Source organism: Momordica charantia (assembly GCF_013281855.1).
Source record: "Momordica charantia cultivar OHB3-1 chromosome 3 unlocalized genomic scaffold, Mcharantia_2.0 BLBB01000003.1, whole genome shotgun sequence".
NCBI classification, from domain to species: Eukaryota; Viridiplantae; Streptophyta; class Magnoliopsida; order Cucurbitales; family Cucurbitaceae; genus Momordica; species Momordica charantia.
Window position 1 is genome coordinate 17,535,844 of NW_028275161.1, and position 16,831 is coordinate 17,552,674.

At 34.2% G+C, this 16,831-nt stretch overlaps 2 protein-coding genes across 2 annotated transcripts; both read right to left on the reverse strand.

The window, feature by feature from the left end:
* Window positions 1–1,533: 1,533 nt before the first annotated feature.
* Window positions 1,534–5,737, reverse strand: LOC111012632 (alpha-glucosidase). Its single transcript, XM_022286853.2, has 5 exons — window positions 5,456–5,737; window positions 4,239–4,948; window positions 3,547–3,777; window positions 2,730–3,376; window positions 1,534–2,588 (listed from the first exon to the last, which is right to left on the reverse strand). Exons 1-5 carry the CDS (start codon window positions 5,677–5,679, stop codon window positions 1,704–1,706), a joined length of 2,697 nt encoding a protein of 898 aa, XP_022142545.2. The 5' UTR covers window positions 5,680–5,737; the 3' UTR covers window positions 1,534–1,703.
* A 3,399-nt stretch (window positions 5,738–9,136) lies between these two features.
* Window positions 9,137–14,443, reverse strand: LOC148212485 (alpha-glucosidase-like). The gene is made up of 6 exons (XM_088122238.1): window positions 14,360–14,443; window positions 13,335–13,561; window positions 11,832–12,541; window positions 11,103–11,333; window positions 10,287–10,933; window positions 9,137–10,157 (listed from the first exon to the last, which is right to left on the reverse strand). Exons 1-6 carry the CDS (start codon window positions 14,441–14,443, stop codon window positions 9,273–9,275), a joined length of 2,784 nt encoding a protein of 927 aa, XP_087978364.1. The 3' UTR covers window positions 9,137–9,272.
* Window positions 14,444–16,831: the final 2,388 nt, after the last annotated feature.

A 16,831-nucleotide genomic window follows, 5' to 3' on the forward strand; every position in this document is an offset into this window, starting at 1 on the left:
TATTTTAGTCCAAGTATTTGAAATATTATTCAATTATTTTAGTCAGTTATTTTATTTATTAATTTATTTTTACCAAAATAAATTAGGATATTAGTATTTGATGCCATCTAGGATATTTTTAATCGACAAACCATATATAAGCTTATCATTTAGGTGGTAAGGGGATAGATCGATTTTAATGGAATTTTGATCCTTTGAGTCTTTTCTTTTAAGTCAACCAAGAGCGCTTGAATTTTGCAATTCTTCATCTAGGCTGCAACCTTGGAACATTTAAGATGGGTTTGATCAACCTCTCTTGTGGAGTGTTCAACCTCGAGAAGAGAACTAGTTCTTCTTACCTCGTGGTCTTCGATCAACAAGGTAACTTTATTTTAACTCTTCCTTGGGGTTGTGATAAATTGATTTGGGGAGTTTTAGAGTTTGTGAATTAGGGGTTCACATCTCCAAAGGTTTCCTAATTCAAATTCGTTTTCATATAAGATTTTCAAAAGTGATTTTTTATTAAAAAATAATAATAATAATAATAAATTTAGTTTTTAAAATGGTTATTGTTTAAATTTTCAAAATTGTCTTTCTATTCCTGTTTTTATCTTACATTTTGAGAATTTTTTCATTCAGTTTTCAAGTTTTTTTACACTCTCCAACTTTATTTATCTCTAATATGGTTTATTCTTTCTAAAATTTTTGTAATCTTATTTTAAATTTTTAGTTATCTATCTCTTTTATAAGTCTATTCACTGCCTAAAATTTGTCTCCCAGTCACTAAAATTTCTCTCACTAAAATTTTTGTTCCTCTATGACTTTTCTTTTTCAAAAAATTTTGTCAAATTATATCTTTAAACTTTCAATACTAACTCTTCAAAACCATTTTTAATTATATAAAAATCACTTGAGAAAATATGAAAAACATTGAAATAATTATATAAAAATCACTTTCACAGAAATCAATTATCATTAAATGTCCTTTTTTGCTAAGATAGCTCGCTCTAAAATCATTCCCAAACAAAGGAAGGCCCAAGAATGTTGGTGATTGGGGAGAATTTTGGACAAGCTTTAGATGACTGCTTTTGAATTTGGGTTTCACAGAGACCAATCTTCAGACGGTCTAATTTTGAAAAGACTACATAGGTTTATTGGGCAATAAAGACTTGGTAAATCTCTTCCTCTTACCTAAACTCCAACATTTAGATTTTGGGAGTTCTGATCACAAACCCATTATAAACTTAGCCTAAAACAATAGTAATGGCACTATAAACAAACCCATTAAATGCTTGCTTACATAGCCTAAAACAAGAATTAGATCTGTCCCAAGACTCCAAGTTTGAGGAAAAATCTGACCGCCCAAACCATTTTACCAAGCAATTGTTACATAAATAAAAGATGAATATAATCTTGTACCTTGTCCAAGATTGACATAGAGCAAGATCTCAAACAGCCCCTGCCTCAAATGGTCTTTCTACTCTGCTTTTTCAAAACTAAAAATGATGCAACAAAGTTATGCCTCAATATCATAAACAGTAATGAAACCATTGCTATCCTCAATCTCCAGCAGGCTTTAGGGACACAAGTTTATTAAACCTGAAGTATAAAATCATGACGAAATGCATAGTTGAACGACTGAAAAGATTTTGTTTTTATCAGTCGACCTATCACTTTATTAAGATAACACATATCATTATGATTGCCATCATATTATTGGGGCGTTAATGGAATGTCAACTCCAATTTGAATTCTTCCCATATAGGAATTGACAGTGCTGAGATTTCAACATTAACAAACTTGCCGGAGTACTCATAGGTCTTTCTGATGCCTGAGTTTCCATTCAAGTTTGCTCCCTTGCTTATCTTTAAACCAAACCCACCCATTTTCTTAGGCCTTTCAAAGCCTACAAAGGTCACTTTGTCAATTATCAGTTTTTGGCTCAAAGCAAATCCTCCATTTATAACCTGAGATTTTATCAGTAACTTGTTCCCGACTGCTTCACTATAAAATCTTACCAGGCTCCAATTCCCTCCCTCTTCTCCCATTTCCACCACTTCTCCATCATCCAAGAAAACCTCTCCATTGCTGCTCCGACCATTGCTGACGACTACCAAAAGCTTGAATGCGGTCTCTCGAGCTGCTCGTGTCGTCATCGCATCCCCATGTAATGCTAAAATATTTCCTTCCCTGACATGGACGTTTATATGATCAGCAGGTGCATCAAGAGTGACTTGCTGCCCTGACTTTACACTCACCGACTCCGAATAGTTGAAGAGGCTAAACCAGTTTCCTGCCGGGAAATATGCATCAACAGAAACAGCTCCCTCCATCAAAACTGGGGAAATCAATACACCTTGACCAAGTAGAAACTGGGAGCTGATTTCGTAGGTCTCGACATCCTGAGGGAATGAAAAGAAGAGAGGGCGAGCAATCGGCGTTCCCTTTCTATGTGCCTCATACATCAAAGTGTAGAAGTAAGGAAATAGACGATAACGAAGCGCAAGCACCTTCCTGGCCGTTGCAGCAACTGAATCCCAAAGATAGAGCTCTCGACGAATGTATAATTTATCAGAATGACCTCTGGCAAAGGGGTAAAATGCACCTAACTACAAAAGTTGAACAAGTTTTGATTTCAGTAAGTTCTATCTTTCCTATCAAAAGAAGGTAACTTCAATGTTTTGGAAAGAACCATCTTCCAAACACTATCTAGAATTAGAAAGGAAAAAAAATGTTGAGCAAACTTTTACCTGAATCCAACGTCGGCAAAGTTCTTCGGTCGTATCTCCAGAAAATCCACATATGTCAGAACCAACCATTGGAATTCCAAAGAGCCCAAAGTTCAAAATGGATGGGATTGTGTATCCTAAATGATTCCATGTCGCAGCATTATCTCCAGTCCAATGTGCCGTGTACTTCCCAGAGCTTACAAAAGTTGATCTTGACAGAACAAAAGGTCTTTTGCCCGTTACTTTTACTAAAGAGGCATGAGTGGCCCTCGACTCTAGGAGACCATATAAGTTATGAGTATTATACTCTGTCAAGTTACCAAAATGAAGACTTGATGCTGGCACAGTCATATTGTTAATGGGACGTAGGACTGCAGCATTGTTAATCTTGTAAGGAGGGTTATCAAGGTTAGAAAGTGGGCTGGTAGAAGAAGTTATAGCATTTGATATCTCATTCATATCAATCCAAAGACCATCAAATGAAACCATATCTTGAAATAATTTAATCTCACCACCCCAAAAAATCTCACTGTTTGGATGAACAAAATCAGGGAAGTAAACAGGTCCAGACCAAACCTCGCCAGAGTATGGGACCCCGTCGTATTTTATAAAGATATCAGCTTTTGTTCCTCGAACGAATGTTCCATATGTCTTATTTACACTGATACCTGCATAAAATTAACCATGTAAGAAAATACATCAGTAGTTGCATTGCGTGTGGGCTGGAAAAACGCCCAGAAACTTGTCACGTTACTCTCAAGAAATATAAACAGAAGAAATAAAATAATGGAAGAAATATTTCCACATGGAATAACAATTGAACTGCTAAAAAACACACCGGGATCCAAGATGGGCACATATTTTTGTCCATTTTGGTGCAGATTATCAACAAATATCTTCATCTTCTCCACCGGAAAATTGATGGGATCAAAAGTAAAATCCTTATACTCATCCATGTAATCAATGTCTGTACACACAACTTCAAGAGGAATACCGGCTTTGGCATAACGAGCAACAACATTCTCAACGTCAGAAACATTCTTGTAGCCATAACGACATTGGTGATATCCTTCACATGAGAAAATTTAGTTTACTTGTTACTTCTGGCGTAGGATGATTAACAGAGAAATGAATAAATTTGAGAGTCAATTTCAATGAATGCATGTGCTTTCCTTTCAATAAAGCGATTAAAGCAAGCAGTTATAGCTTGTATGATTTCACATAGGTCAGAATTTTCTTACAATATTAGCAATATCCAAACTAATCATTTCTTACATATCCAAGTCAGATTAGGAAAAACTCGAATAAACTCAACTAAAATGTAGAAATATTAGTTTCTATTCAAATTAATTATTTCTGTAAAAGCTACAGAATCAAATCATTAACCTGATGTCGCAAAAAAACTAGAGGAAATAACGTGAATAAATCACCAATTCTTGAAGTCTTCTATTCTATTAACTGCTCCTAGAAGAAATCGCAGGATAATCACACAGACAGTAACATTGAGACAGTAGGAATTGGAAAGCTTACCAAATGACCAGTAAGGCACGGGTGCAGGCCGCCCAATTAGCTCAGTATACTGATCTATCACCGATACTGGCGACGGACCCGCAAAGAAGTACAAATCAATAACTCCACCAATAACCTTATACGTAATCCTATCGCCAGAGTATATAACATCCATGCCATTACTGTTCAGCAACAGAACTCCGTGCGTCGTCCCCGCCACTACTTTTCCATCGCGAGACGGCGACCGGACGTCAATGTAGAAAGGATGCGAACCGTATAGGTTCACATCAACGACGGCCCTGCCGACATCGCCGTTCCAAAGCGTTAGGGTTTTGCTTTTATTCGACACGAGCTTGAACGATTCCCTGATTTGCTCGCCAATTCCAAAGATAGAGGATCTGTCTTTGGGAAGCGAGGAGGATAGTTGAATGTATTGGTCCTTGAAGACGAGAAAAGTCCCCGGATCGGACAAATCCGGAGCCGTGTCAAAGAGGACATCGCCGGACGACCGTCGAAGCACGGAAAAGCCGAAAGGCGTGGTGTTGCGGAGGCTGAAAGAGAGGTCGGAAGCGGGATCGGAGATGAAAGCGGTTGCCGGCGAGTCGACGGCGGTTTCCGGCGGGGAACGGAATCGGGAGTTGGATCGGCGGGGAATTATGTGGTCCGGAATCTCCCATCTTTCGCGCGTTGAGTCTGTTATTCGTATTCTCAGCCGATCTTTGGTCTCGAAACTGCAGGCTCACATCCCATTTTAGTAATAATTAATTTTTGCATTTTTGTTTCTTGTGAAAAGAAACAAAATAAATAAAAGTATTTTGTAATTATTTAGTTTTAAACGATCAAAATAGTGCTAGAAAAAACGATCAAAATAAAAATACGATCATTACTTCTTTTTTACTCTCAAAAAAATTAAAGTTTCACTTCAATTTCCTTTTAAAATCCAAATTTAAATTTTAATATTTATTATGCATTTTACAAGTGAAAAAAGTGATCCGGTGAAATTTATAAAATTTATTTCTTAAACTTTAAGAAAATTTTTATTTTACACGTCTAACCAAACTCATAAAATTTATTTACTTTTCACTCTCGCAAATTCTGACAAATAACTTCTCTAGATTTTGATTAGAAAAAAAACAATATTATTGGCAGTTTAATCAAAATCATAAAGAAGGAAAAAGGTCAAATACTACTTAGAAAAGATATATGAAGTAATAAGAGAAATAGCAGAAGAAATGAACCTGGCTTGGAGAGTGAGTGTGTGAAGATCGGGTCCATAAACGGAGGAAGTTTTGATGAGGGCAAGATCCGCGGTCAACGACTTTCCGGCGGGATCAACGTGCACCGATCTTATCCGGTAGCCATATCCAATGGTGGGCGACGGCTGAGGTTCAACGAGAGAGAAGAAGAAGCAAATAATGAAAAGAGGGAATCCAAATATGCATATGGTTGCAGTCTTCGCCATTGTTATGGAGCTGCAAGTGGGAATGATGCCCACGGGGCCTCTTTTTATCTCATCCTTAAGATGTAGCTTTACCTTGTTTGCAAAATTTTAATACAAACAGAAACTATTAAGTAAAATTTGTCTTCTAAGAAATATATTGATTTTAATATTGGGTTGAAATTGTCATAGAAAAAAAATGAGATTAAGAATATAATTAAATGACCAAAATAATCATTTTTCAAAAATACAACGACCAAAATGACATTTTGAAAGTACGGAAATTAAAATTGAGAGTACCAAAAACTAAGATTTTGAAAATATAGAAACCAAAACTAACCGAAACTAAAATTACATGAACAAATTTTTTTACTTCGTGGTATGTACTTTAGTTAATGGCTGGGCTGCTTCTGGTAGGTGCTCTTATTACCAAAATAAAAAAGAAAAGCTGAGCAACGAGGTAAACAAGTGAGATTTGTGTATTTTTTTTTTTTTTCTTGTGCTTTGTCTATTTCTCTTTCGTTGCAGATATTATGGAATTCTGGGTTTTTCTTACCAAATCAGGACCATTTGTTTATTATAAATTTGCATGAACATTGAAAGATATATATGGCATCAAATTTATCTCACACGTTACCTGTAAATGGGCTAAATCTAACAAAAAAACAATTAACCGTCCATCTTTAAAATTTTCCCAAATTCTGAGGGACTCAAATAACTTTCCAAGTTGGTTTGAACCATGGTTCTAAATATCTATCAATACGTCGACATTTCATTCGACATGTCCATATTTTGATGAATTCAACATCGACATTTCCATCATAGTACAAAAAATCGACAAAATATGAAAAATATCAACAAAATACCATTAATTTATACATAATATCAATGCTAATGATCTTTTAACTTATTTATAAATATGAAAATGTTTATTTGTTAATTTATATATTTTTTATGATTTTTTAATTTCTATAATTTTTACAGAAACATCCATCGGTATTTCCATCGACATCGACAACGACCGATGTTTATCCCTAATAAGAACTTTTTAGAAGACTATTATTTCTAGCATGGCACATGGTATCTTAATTTTATTTTATCATATATTAATGTGAATTTGAATTTTAAAAAAGTTAAGCATATATCAAATATTTCATTTTCCAACGTGGACTTACCTTTTTTTTTCTTTTTTTTTATAAGAACTTAAAAACATCAGTGGTCCTTGTTAAGAATAAAAATAAATAAAAGTTATTTATTTATTTATTTTTTTGAAATCCAAGGTTTACGTGGGATGTGTGAGTTTGTGACAATGATTTGCTACTCATTTAAATATATTCATAATCATAGAAATGGACTTGTGATAAAAATGTGAAGAGTGAGAATTATGAAAAGTTGAAAATAAAAAATCATACGTTTATTTCTAAAAACTAATTATAAGATTTATGACTTTATTTTATAATAATTAGAGATGGTAAATATACCCGCGGGACCTGATCCCCACAGGACCCGATCCCCGCGGGTACCTGACTTAATCGGGTCGGGGACGGGGATTGGTCCCCCCGCCCCGTCCCCGACCCCGACCCCGTTTAATTTTTTTTTCTATTTTTATTATATAATAATATTAATATATATTAATTTTATAAATACTTTTTAATTTTTTTTAAATAAAAACTCAAACTAATAACCCATTTAACCATTTTTTTCACTTTTTACCTACTTTTTATACTAATAATAACAAAAATTAATTAAAAAAACTAAAAATTAAATTAAAAAATTTTAAAAATATATTTATAACAGGGACGGGTTACCCGCGAATCCCCACCCCCAAAATTTCGGGGATTGCCATCCCTAATTATAATTAATCATGGAATTTTAAAAACTTTAGAAATTATCTATAATATATAAAAGTAAAACCGTACATAAATTATAGATGTCCCTAATTAAAAATTTTGATCAATATCGTCCATAAAATATTTCTTCCACATCCGTATTTTTATATAGATTATAGATTATCAAATCAACTAATTAGAACATTTTTAGAATTGCTTTTGGCATGATTAAAATTACTTTTACTCGTACCAAATTCACTACCATTTTAAAATATAATGTTTGATAATTCATAAGTGATTTTGAAAAAATCCAAAATCACTCTAATTGATTCTCGGTCAATTACTTGGAGGGTGATTCTGATCTCTAAGTGAATTTTTGACAATAATAATAATAATAATAATAATATAAATATGGTTTCTAAATTGATTATTGTTTTAATTTAAAATTATCTTTCTATTCATCTTATTTTCACCTTACATTTTGAGAAATTTTTTCTTCTCTTTACTAAATTTTGTTGTCGCTATCTAACTTTATTTATCATTAAATTATCCTCTCTCTAAAATTTTTGTAAACTCTCTCTAAAATCTTTAATTTCAATTTATTTTCTAACTTTATTTCTCAGTCTAAAATTTCTTCGCTTAAAATTTTTGTTTCTCTCTAATTTTTGTTTCTCTAAAAATTTTGTCAAATTATATCTATAAAAATCACTTGAAAGAATAGGTAAAACATTGAAATAATTATATAAAAATCACTTTCACAAAATCAACCAGGATTAAATCTCTTTTTGCTAAGATTACTCGTTCTAAAATCATTCCCAACCATGGGGAAGGCCTGAGAATGTGAGTGATTTGGGAGAATTTCGGACAAATTTAGATGACTGCATTCAACTTCAACCTGATGAATTTGGGTTTCACAAAGGCCAATCTTCAGTCAGTCCAATTTTGAAAATACTACATAGGTTGGTTTATTGGGCAATAAAGACTTGGTAAATCTCATCCTCCTAGCCAAGTCCAACATTTAGATTTTGGGAATTCTGATCACAAAGCCATTATAAACCTAGAAACATACTTATTCATAGTAATGGCACTGAGGGCTTTAAGCTAGAAGGGGATGCTTGGTTACATAACCTAAAACAAGAATTAGATCTATCCTAAGACTCCAAGTTTGAGGAAAAATCTGACCTCCTAATCAATTTTATCAAGCTATAGTTACATAAATAAAAGATGAATATAAATTTACTATGTACCTTGTCCAAGATTGATATAGAGCAAGCTCTCAAATCCACGGCCCCAATCAAAGCCCATGCCTCAAATGATCTTCCTACCCTGTTTTTTCAAAACTAAAAAAGATGCAACAAAGTCATGCCTAATTAGAAAAATACTTGCCTCCTCGACAATGAGGAGGAACCTTGTCCTCCTCACCATTAAAGGTTTGAAAACTCATTATTGTTTAAAAAAATTTATGTTTTTGTATTCATCTCCTTTAGTTGTCAAACATTTAACTGTGAGGAGGGCAAGGTTCCACCTCATTGTTGAGCAGGCAAGTATTTTCCATTTCATAACCAGTGATGAGGAGGCAAGTATTTTCCATTTCATAACCAGTGATGAAACCGTTGGCTAATCCTCAATCTCCAGCAGACTTTAGGCCCATAAGTCTATTCAACCTGAATTATAAAATCATCACGAAATGCATAGTTGAAAGACAGAAAAGAGTACGTTTTATCAATCGAACTATCACTACATTAAGATAACACATATCAATATGATTGCCATCATATTATTGGGGCGTTAATGGAATGACAACTCCAATTTAAATTCCTCCCAAATAGGAATTGACAGTGCTGAGATCTCAACATTAACAAACTTTCCCGAGTACTCGTAGGTTTTTCTGATGGCTGAGTTTCCATTCAAGTTTGCTCCCTTGCTTATCTTTAAACCAAACCCACCCATTTTCTCAGGCGTTTCAAAGCCTATACAGGTCACTTTGTCAATTATCAGTTTTTGGCTCAAAGCAAATCCTCCATTTATAACCTGAGATTTTATCAGTAACTTGTTCCCGACTGCTTCACAATAAAATCTTACCAGGCTCCAATTCCCTCCCTCTTCTCCCATTTCCACCACTTCTCCATCATCCAAGAAAACCTCTCCATTGCTGCTCCGACCATTGCTGACGACTACCAAAAGCTTGAATGCGGTCTCTCGAGCTGCTCGTGTCGTCATCGCATCCCCATGTAATGCTAAAATATTTCCTTCCCTGACATGGACGTTTATATGATCAGCAGGTGCATCAAGAGTGACTTGCTGCCCTGACTTTACACTCACCGACTCAGAATAGTTGAAGAGGCTAAACCAGTTTCCTGCCGGGAAATATGCATCAACAGAAACAGCTCCCTCCTTCAAAACTGGGGAAGTCAATACACCGTTACCCAGTAGGAACTGAGAGTTGATTTCATAGGTCTTGATATCCTGAGGGAATGAGAAGAAGAGAGGACGTGCAATGGGCGTTCCCTTTCTATGTGCCTCATACATCAAAGTGTAGAAGTAAGGAAGTAGGTGATAACGAAGCGCAAGCACCTTCCTGGCTGTTGCAGCTACTGAATCCCAAAGATAGAGCTCTTGACGAATGGAGAATTTGTCAGAATGGTCTCTGGCAAAAGGATAAAATGCACCTAACTGCAAAAGTTGAACAAGTTTTGATTTCAGTGTTTTTGAAAAGAAGACAACTTCAGTGTTTTTGAAAAAAACCATCTTCCAAACAATCCCTAGAATTAAAAAGAAAAAAAATGCTGAGCAAACTTTCACCTGAATCCAACGTCGGCAAAGTTCTTCAGTCGTATCTCCAGAAAATCCACATATGTCAGAACCAACCATTGGAACTCCAAAGAGCCCAAAGTTTAAAATGGATGGGATTGTGTATCCTAAATCGTTCCATGTCGCAGCATTATCTCCAGTCCAATGTGCTGTGTACTTCCCCGAGCCTACAAAAGTTGATCTTGACAGAACAAAAGGCCTTTTGCCTGTTACTTTTACTAAAGAGGCATGAGTAGCCCTCGACTCTAGGAGGCCATATAAGTTATGAGTATTATACTCTGTTAAGTTACCAAAATGAAGACTTGATGCTGGCACAGTATTATTGTTAATGGGACGTAGGACTGCAGCATTGTTAATCTTGTAAGGAGGGTTATCAAGGTTAGAAAGTGGGTTGGTAGAAGAAGTTATAAAATTTGATATCTCATTCATATCAATCCAAAGACCGTCAAATGGAACAATGTCTCGAAATAATTTAATCTCACCACCCCAAAAGATCTCACTGTTTGGATTAACAAAATCAGGGAAGTAAACAGGTCCAGGCCAAACCTTGCCCAAGTATGGGACCCCTTCGTATTTTATAAAGATATCAGCTTTTGTTCCTCGAATGAATGTTCCATAGGTCTTATTTACACTGATACCTGCAGAAAATTAACCGTGTGAGAAAATACATCAGTAGTTGCATTGCGTGTTCTGGAAAAATGCCCAGAAACTCGTCCCATTACTCTCAAGAAATATAAACATAAGCAAGAAAAAAAATGCAAGAAATATTTCCACATAGAAAAACAACTGAACTGCTAAAAAACACACCGGGATCCAAGATGACCACATATTTTTGTCCATTTTGGTGAAGATTATCAACAAATATCTTCATCTTCTCCGCTGGAAAATTGATGGGATCAAAAGTAAAATCCTTATACCCATCCATGTAATCAATGTCTGTCCACATAACTTCAAGAGGAATACCGGCTTTGGCATAACGAGCAACAACATTCTCAACGTCAGAAACATTCTTGTAGCCATAACGACATTGGTGAAATCCTTCACATGAGAAAATTTAGTTTACTTGTTACTTCTGGTGTAGGATGATTAACTGAGAAATGGATAAATTTGAGAGTCAATGTCAATGAATGCATGTGCTTTCCTTTCAATTAAGCGATTAGAGCAAGAAATTATAGCTAGTATCATTTCACATAGGTCAGAATTTTCTTACAATTTTAGAAATATTCAAACTAATCACTTCTTACCTACCCAAGTCAGATTAGGAAAAACTCGAATAAACTCAATTAAAATGTAGAAATATCAGTTTCTATTCAAATTAATTATTTCTGTAAAAGCTACAGAAGCAAACCATTAACCTGATGTCGCAAAAGCTAGAGGAAATAACGTGAATAAATCACTAGTTCTCGTAATCTTCTATCCTATAGAAATTGAAGTCTTCTATTTGATGCACAAATTCAAAAATTAACCGCTCCTGGAAGAAATCACAAGATTATCATACAGACATTAACATTGAGACAATAGGAATAGGAAACTTACCAAATGACCAGTAAGGCACGGGTGCAGGCCGCCCAATAAGCTCAGTATACTGATCTATCACCGATACTGGCGACGGACCCGCAAAGAAGTACAAATCGATGACTCCACCGATAACCTTGTACGTAATCCTATCGCCAGAGTATATAATATCCATGCCATTACTGTTCAGCAACAGAACTCCGTGCGTCGTCCCCGCCACTACTTTACCATCGCGAGACGGCGACCGGACGTCAATGTAGAAAGGATGCGAACCGTAGAGATTCACATCAACATTGACGCTGCCGATATCGGCGTTCCAAAGCGTTAGGGTTTTGCTTTTATTCGACACGAGCTTGAACGATTCCCTGGTTTGCTCGCCAATGCCGAACAGAGAGGATCTATCGTTGGGAAGCAAGGAGGAGAGTTGAATGTATTGATCCTTGAAGACGAGAAAAGTCCCCGGATCTGACAAATCCGGAGCCGTGTCGAAGAGGACATCGCCGGACGACCGTCGAAGCACGGAAAAACCGAAAGGCGTGGTGTTGCGGAGGCTGAAAGCGAGGTCGGAAGCGGGATCGGAGATGAAAGCGGTCGCCGGCGAGTCGACGTGGCTCTCCGGCAGGGAACGGAATCGGGAGTTGGATCGGCGGGGAATTATGTTGTCCGGAATCTCCCATCTTTCGCGCGCTGAGTCTGTTATTCGTATTCTCAGCCGGTCTTTCGTCTCGAAACTGCAGGCTCACATCAAATAATTATTATTTTTTGCATTTTTTTCTTATGAAAAGAAACAAAATAATAAATTTATTTTGTGATTATTTAGTTTGAAAGATAAAAATAAAAATACGATCATTCCTTTTGTTTTACTCTCAAAAACTAATTAAAAATAAAATAAAATACTCTCCTTTTTCATTTGGGTCTCTAAATTTTCGTTTAGTTGATTTTAGTTATGGCATCAAAATGTTCATGGTTAAAAATTGACTATTTTACTTTTATTTTTAATTCTATTTTTTCTATCATAATTTTCACACTAAAATTAATGTGCTTTATACTAAAAAGTTGATGTGATACGTAAAATTTATGTCATGATTGTAAAAAAGGAATTAAAATGATTATTTTTTAAAAGCACATAGATCAAAATAAACATTTTTTAAAATACAATGATTAAAATGAACCAATATCCAAAATACAGTACTAAAATAATCTTAATAAAATTAAAGTTTCAGTTCAATTTCTTTTTTAAATCCAATATTACCAATCTTGGAAAGTGGTAGATAAACGACAAACTTTCCATTTTTTTCCCTGAAAAATTGTTTCTTAAATTTTACGGAAACTTTTATTTTCCACCTCTATTCTCTCGTTTAATTTTGTAGTTAAACAATAAATATAGTTCGCTCAACAAATTTATTTACTTTTCACTCTCGCAAATATTGATTAAAAAAAAATTTATTTGCTGTTTAATAAAAAGAAGGAAAAAAAGTCAAATACTGGTTAAGAAAGAAAGTAAAAAAAGAAATAGAAATGAACCTGGCTTGGAGGGTGAGTGTGGGAAGATCGGGTCCATAAACGGAGGAAGAAGTTCCGATGAGGGCGAGATCGGCGGTCAACGACTTTCCGGTGGGATGAAGTTGCACCGATCTGATCCGGTAGCCATGTCCGGCGGGGGGCGGCGGCGGAGGTTGAGCGAGACAGAGGAAGAAGAAGCAAATTAAAATGAAAAAAGAGAGTCCAGACGTGGCTCTGGTTGCAGTTCTCTAGTCATTGTTATGGAGCTGCAAGTGGAGAATGATGCCCACCGGGCCTCTTCTTATCTCCTCCCCAATGTGTCGCTATCCATGATCCATGGATCATGACAAATACAAATCCTCTCTCTTTTTTTTCAACTTTTTTCCTTTAGGTTCATTTTAGTCGCAGCACACAATTTTTGATATTACGAAAACTCTGATAATGTTTATGTTTTAAGAAATATATTAATTTTAGTGTCGTGTTGAAATTGTGATAAGAAAATGATATTAAGAATAAAATTAAATGACCGAAATGATCATGTTTTAAATATAGGACCAAAATGAACATTTTGAAATTATGAAGACTAAAATTAACAAAATTAAGGCGTTGTTTGCTTCACAATATATGGTTAATTTAGGAATCATAATTACGTAAAAAGATGGAAAAGTATAGAATTTACAAAACAATTTAGATGGTACCCATAACACATAAGATACATTAAATGTTAAATAATTATTAAAATATATAACTCGTAAATTGAGAGGAAATCTCTTAAAATCAAATCCCTTAAAATTTACACTTTCCAAAATTGAAAAATCTTTAAACCCCAAATTTTCGAAACCTCCATTCTTCTTTCTCGTCTTTCTTTCCTTCCTCCGACCGTCGGGTTTTCATCCTCCGAACCTCCATTCCTCTTCTCCGACCGTCGTCACCGTCTCCCTTCCTCTCTGACGGCTCCGCTTTTCTTTGTTGCAGATTATTTCATCTCTGGCCGCCTTCGCAAGAGCATTTCATTCTGTCAGTTCCTATTCTCCAATAGTTTATGCCTGCATTCGTCTCCGGTCGACGTCCTCCATTTTTCTCAGTCGCCAGAGCAGTTCATCTCCAATTTGAAGGGTTTTCCACTCCATCTGATAAATTTCAATTTATGATTTCGTTTGTTTGAAATACTGTGTATGTGATTAGATTAGGATATATATTATAACTCAATTTTTATATATCCAGATATATATTGATGGTGATTTAAAACTAAAAATTTGGTGAATATATATTGCCTACAATATTATACCGGTGGATATATACCGTTGGTGATTTTATATCTCGAAAAGTTTAGTTTATGTTATACCGAATATATTGTATATTCGATATGTTATATTTACTACCCTGTCTTATAGAATTTCATGGATATAGTGGTAAAAATACATTTACTTACGTGGGTATAAATTATATCTTACTTAAAAGGTGTTTATACATAATGTTAATAGTAGATTTCAAAAGTATAAGTACAATATATGTTATAGTAACAAAACAGCATGAACATAATTTATACTCATGTATAGAAATAACTAAACTGTAATTTAAAAAAAGAAAATAACATTCCTTCATACTATATTTCCTTCGATGTATAGATAAACTGTGTTTTTCTTCTTCTTTGAGTATTGGCGTCAATCAATACGTGCTTCCCGTTAATTATATTATGTTAAAGGGTAAATAACACAAAAAAATAATAATTAGACATTTGAAAACTAGCGGGAGCCATAGATGACCTCAAACACGGTAGAAATAAGACCTTGTCAAATTAATTAGCATCTAAACCTCATAAAATTGATTTCATTAAAACAAACCTTGCAATCAAACAACACAATAAAACAATGCAAACGACAGTGCAAATATTCAAGCAATATGGGTATGAATGAAGGAATGAATGAACTGTACTTGAAATATATTGGTATAAAGAAGAATCAAGCAGTAGCAGAAATGAGGATGATGATAATCTTTTTAATTAATAATATTGATAAATAAAGAAAATCAATATTTTTAATGAGTAAATTAAGGTGTTGAATGAGTGAATTAAGATATTTGAATTGAAAATTAATATGGGCCCACAATAATTAAAGGAATCATTTATGAAATTAAATATTTTATATTTCAGAAAAAGCAAATAACTATAAAAAAAATGTAAATGCAATAATTAGGGATAAATTCGGAATTTAAACAGATAAGTTTCAAAAATAGTCATCCTAAGATATTATCTCATCAATCTCATTCACATCCCTTATTTCATGGCCCGACGTATGAATTATAATTAATTTACAACTTTTACCCTTTCTCCTTATCTATTAATTAGACTCAAAAATTTTTTAATTAATTCTTTTTTTTTAAAATTCTAATTACGATTCCAAAAAATTTCTGATCAACAACATCAAAGAAATAACATTACGATTCCGATTGATTTTCGTTTCAATTCATTCCCATTACGGTTGAGGATAAGTAAACAATACCTAAAAATACAGTAACCAAAATGAAATTATGGAAACATAGGAATCAAAATATACCAAAACTAAAAGTATAGGAACCAAAGTAGTATTTTAACATTTTCGTTTTTTTATCGGTAAACGAGGTATGTATTTTAGTCAATGGCTCGGCTGCTTCTAAAAGGTATTTTTATTACCAAAATAAAAAGCAAAGACCTTTAAGCTTTTTCACCCACCACACAAAATTGGATGCGATGACTTAAATATTTTATACTTTTAAAAATTTGTTCTCTCCGAGTATGTCTCATATCTCTATTGCTAGTATCTATAAATAGTTAGTATCACATATATATCTAGTATATATATATATTTTTTAATACAATATGTAGGGGTCGGAATCGAACTCACAATCTCTTGATTGTGGATATATGTCAATTACCGCTAAATTATGCTCACTTTGACATTATTAATATATTTTATATTTCTATTACTATTATCTTTTGTATTTCTCTCTATCACTCTGATACCCAAAAAGTAGAAAAAAGAGAGAAAATAAAAAACTGCAGCCGAACAAGAAGAATAACCATTCTCGAGTGTAATCATTACACAAAAGCTGAAAAGCCAGGTAAGATTTATGAAATCCGTTCACAAAAAATATTTAGCTCTGACAATAAAGACCAATCTTCTTCTTACCACTTCTATTTTTAGAGGTTATCTCTTTCGAAAGATATATATGACATCAAATCAAATCTCTCACACACATCAGCTATAAATTGACTAAATCTAACAAAAAAACAATTAACATTTTCATGATTCTCTCCCAAACAAATATTTAAATGAAGCTGATACTCAGAAAAGGTTAAAAAAATTCAAAAATCAAACATATCGCATCAGTGCACAGAAATTTAGGCCATTCTTGAAAATTTCTCCAACCTCTCGTGGACTAAACTGGGACTTGTCGGTGGTCGACGTTGGTTTGAATCTAAAATCGACCCTCACCTATGTTTGTCCAGCGACATTGTTGGAATCACTTTTACTCATGCT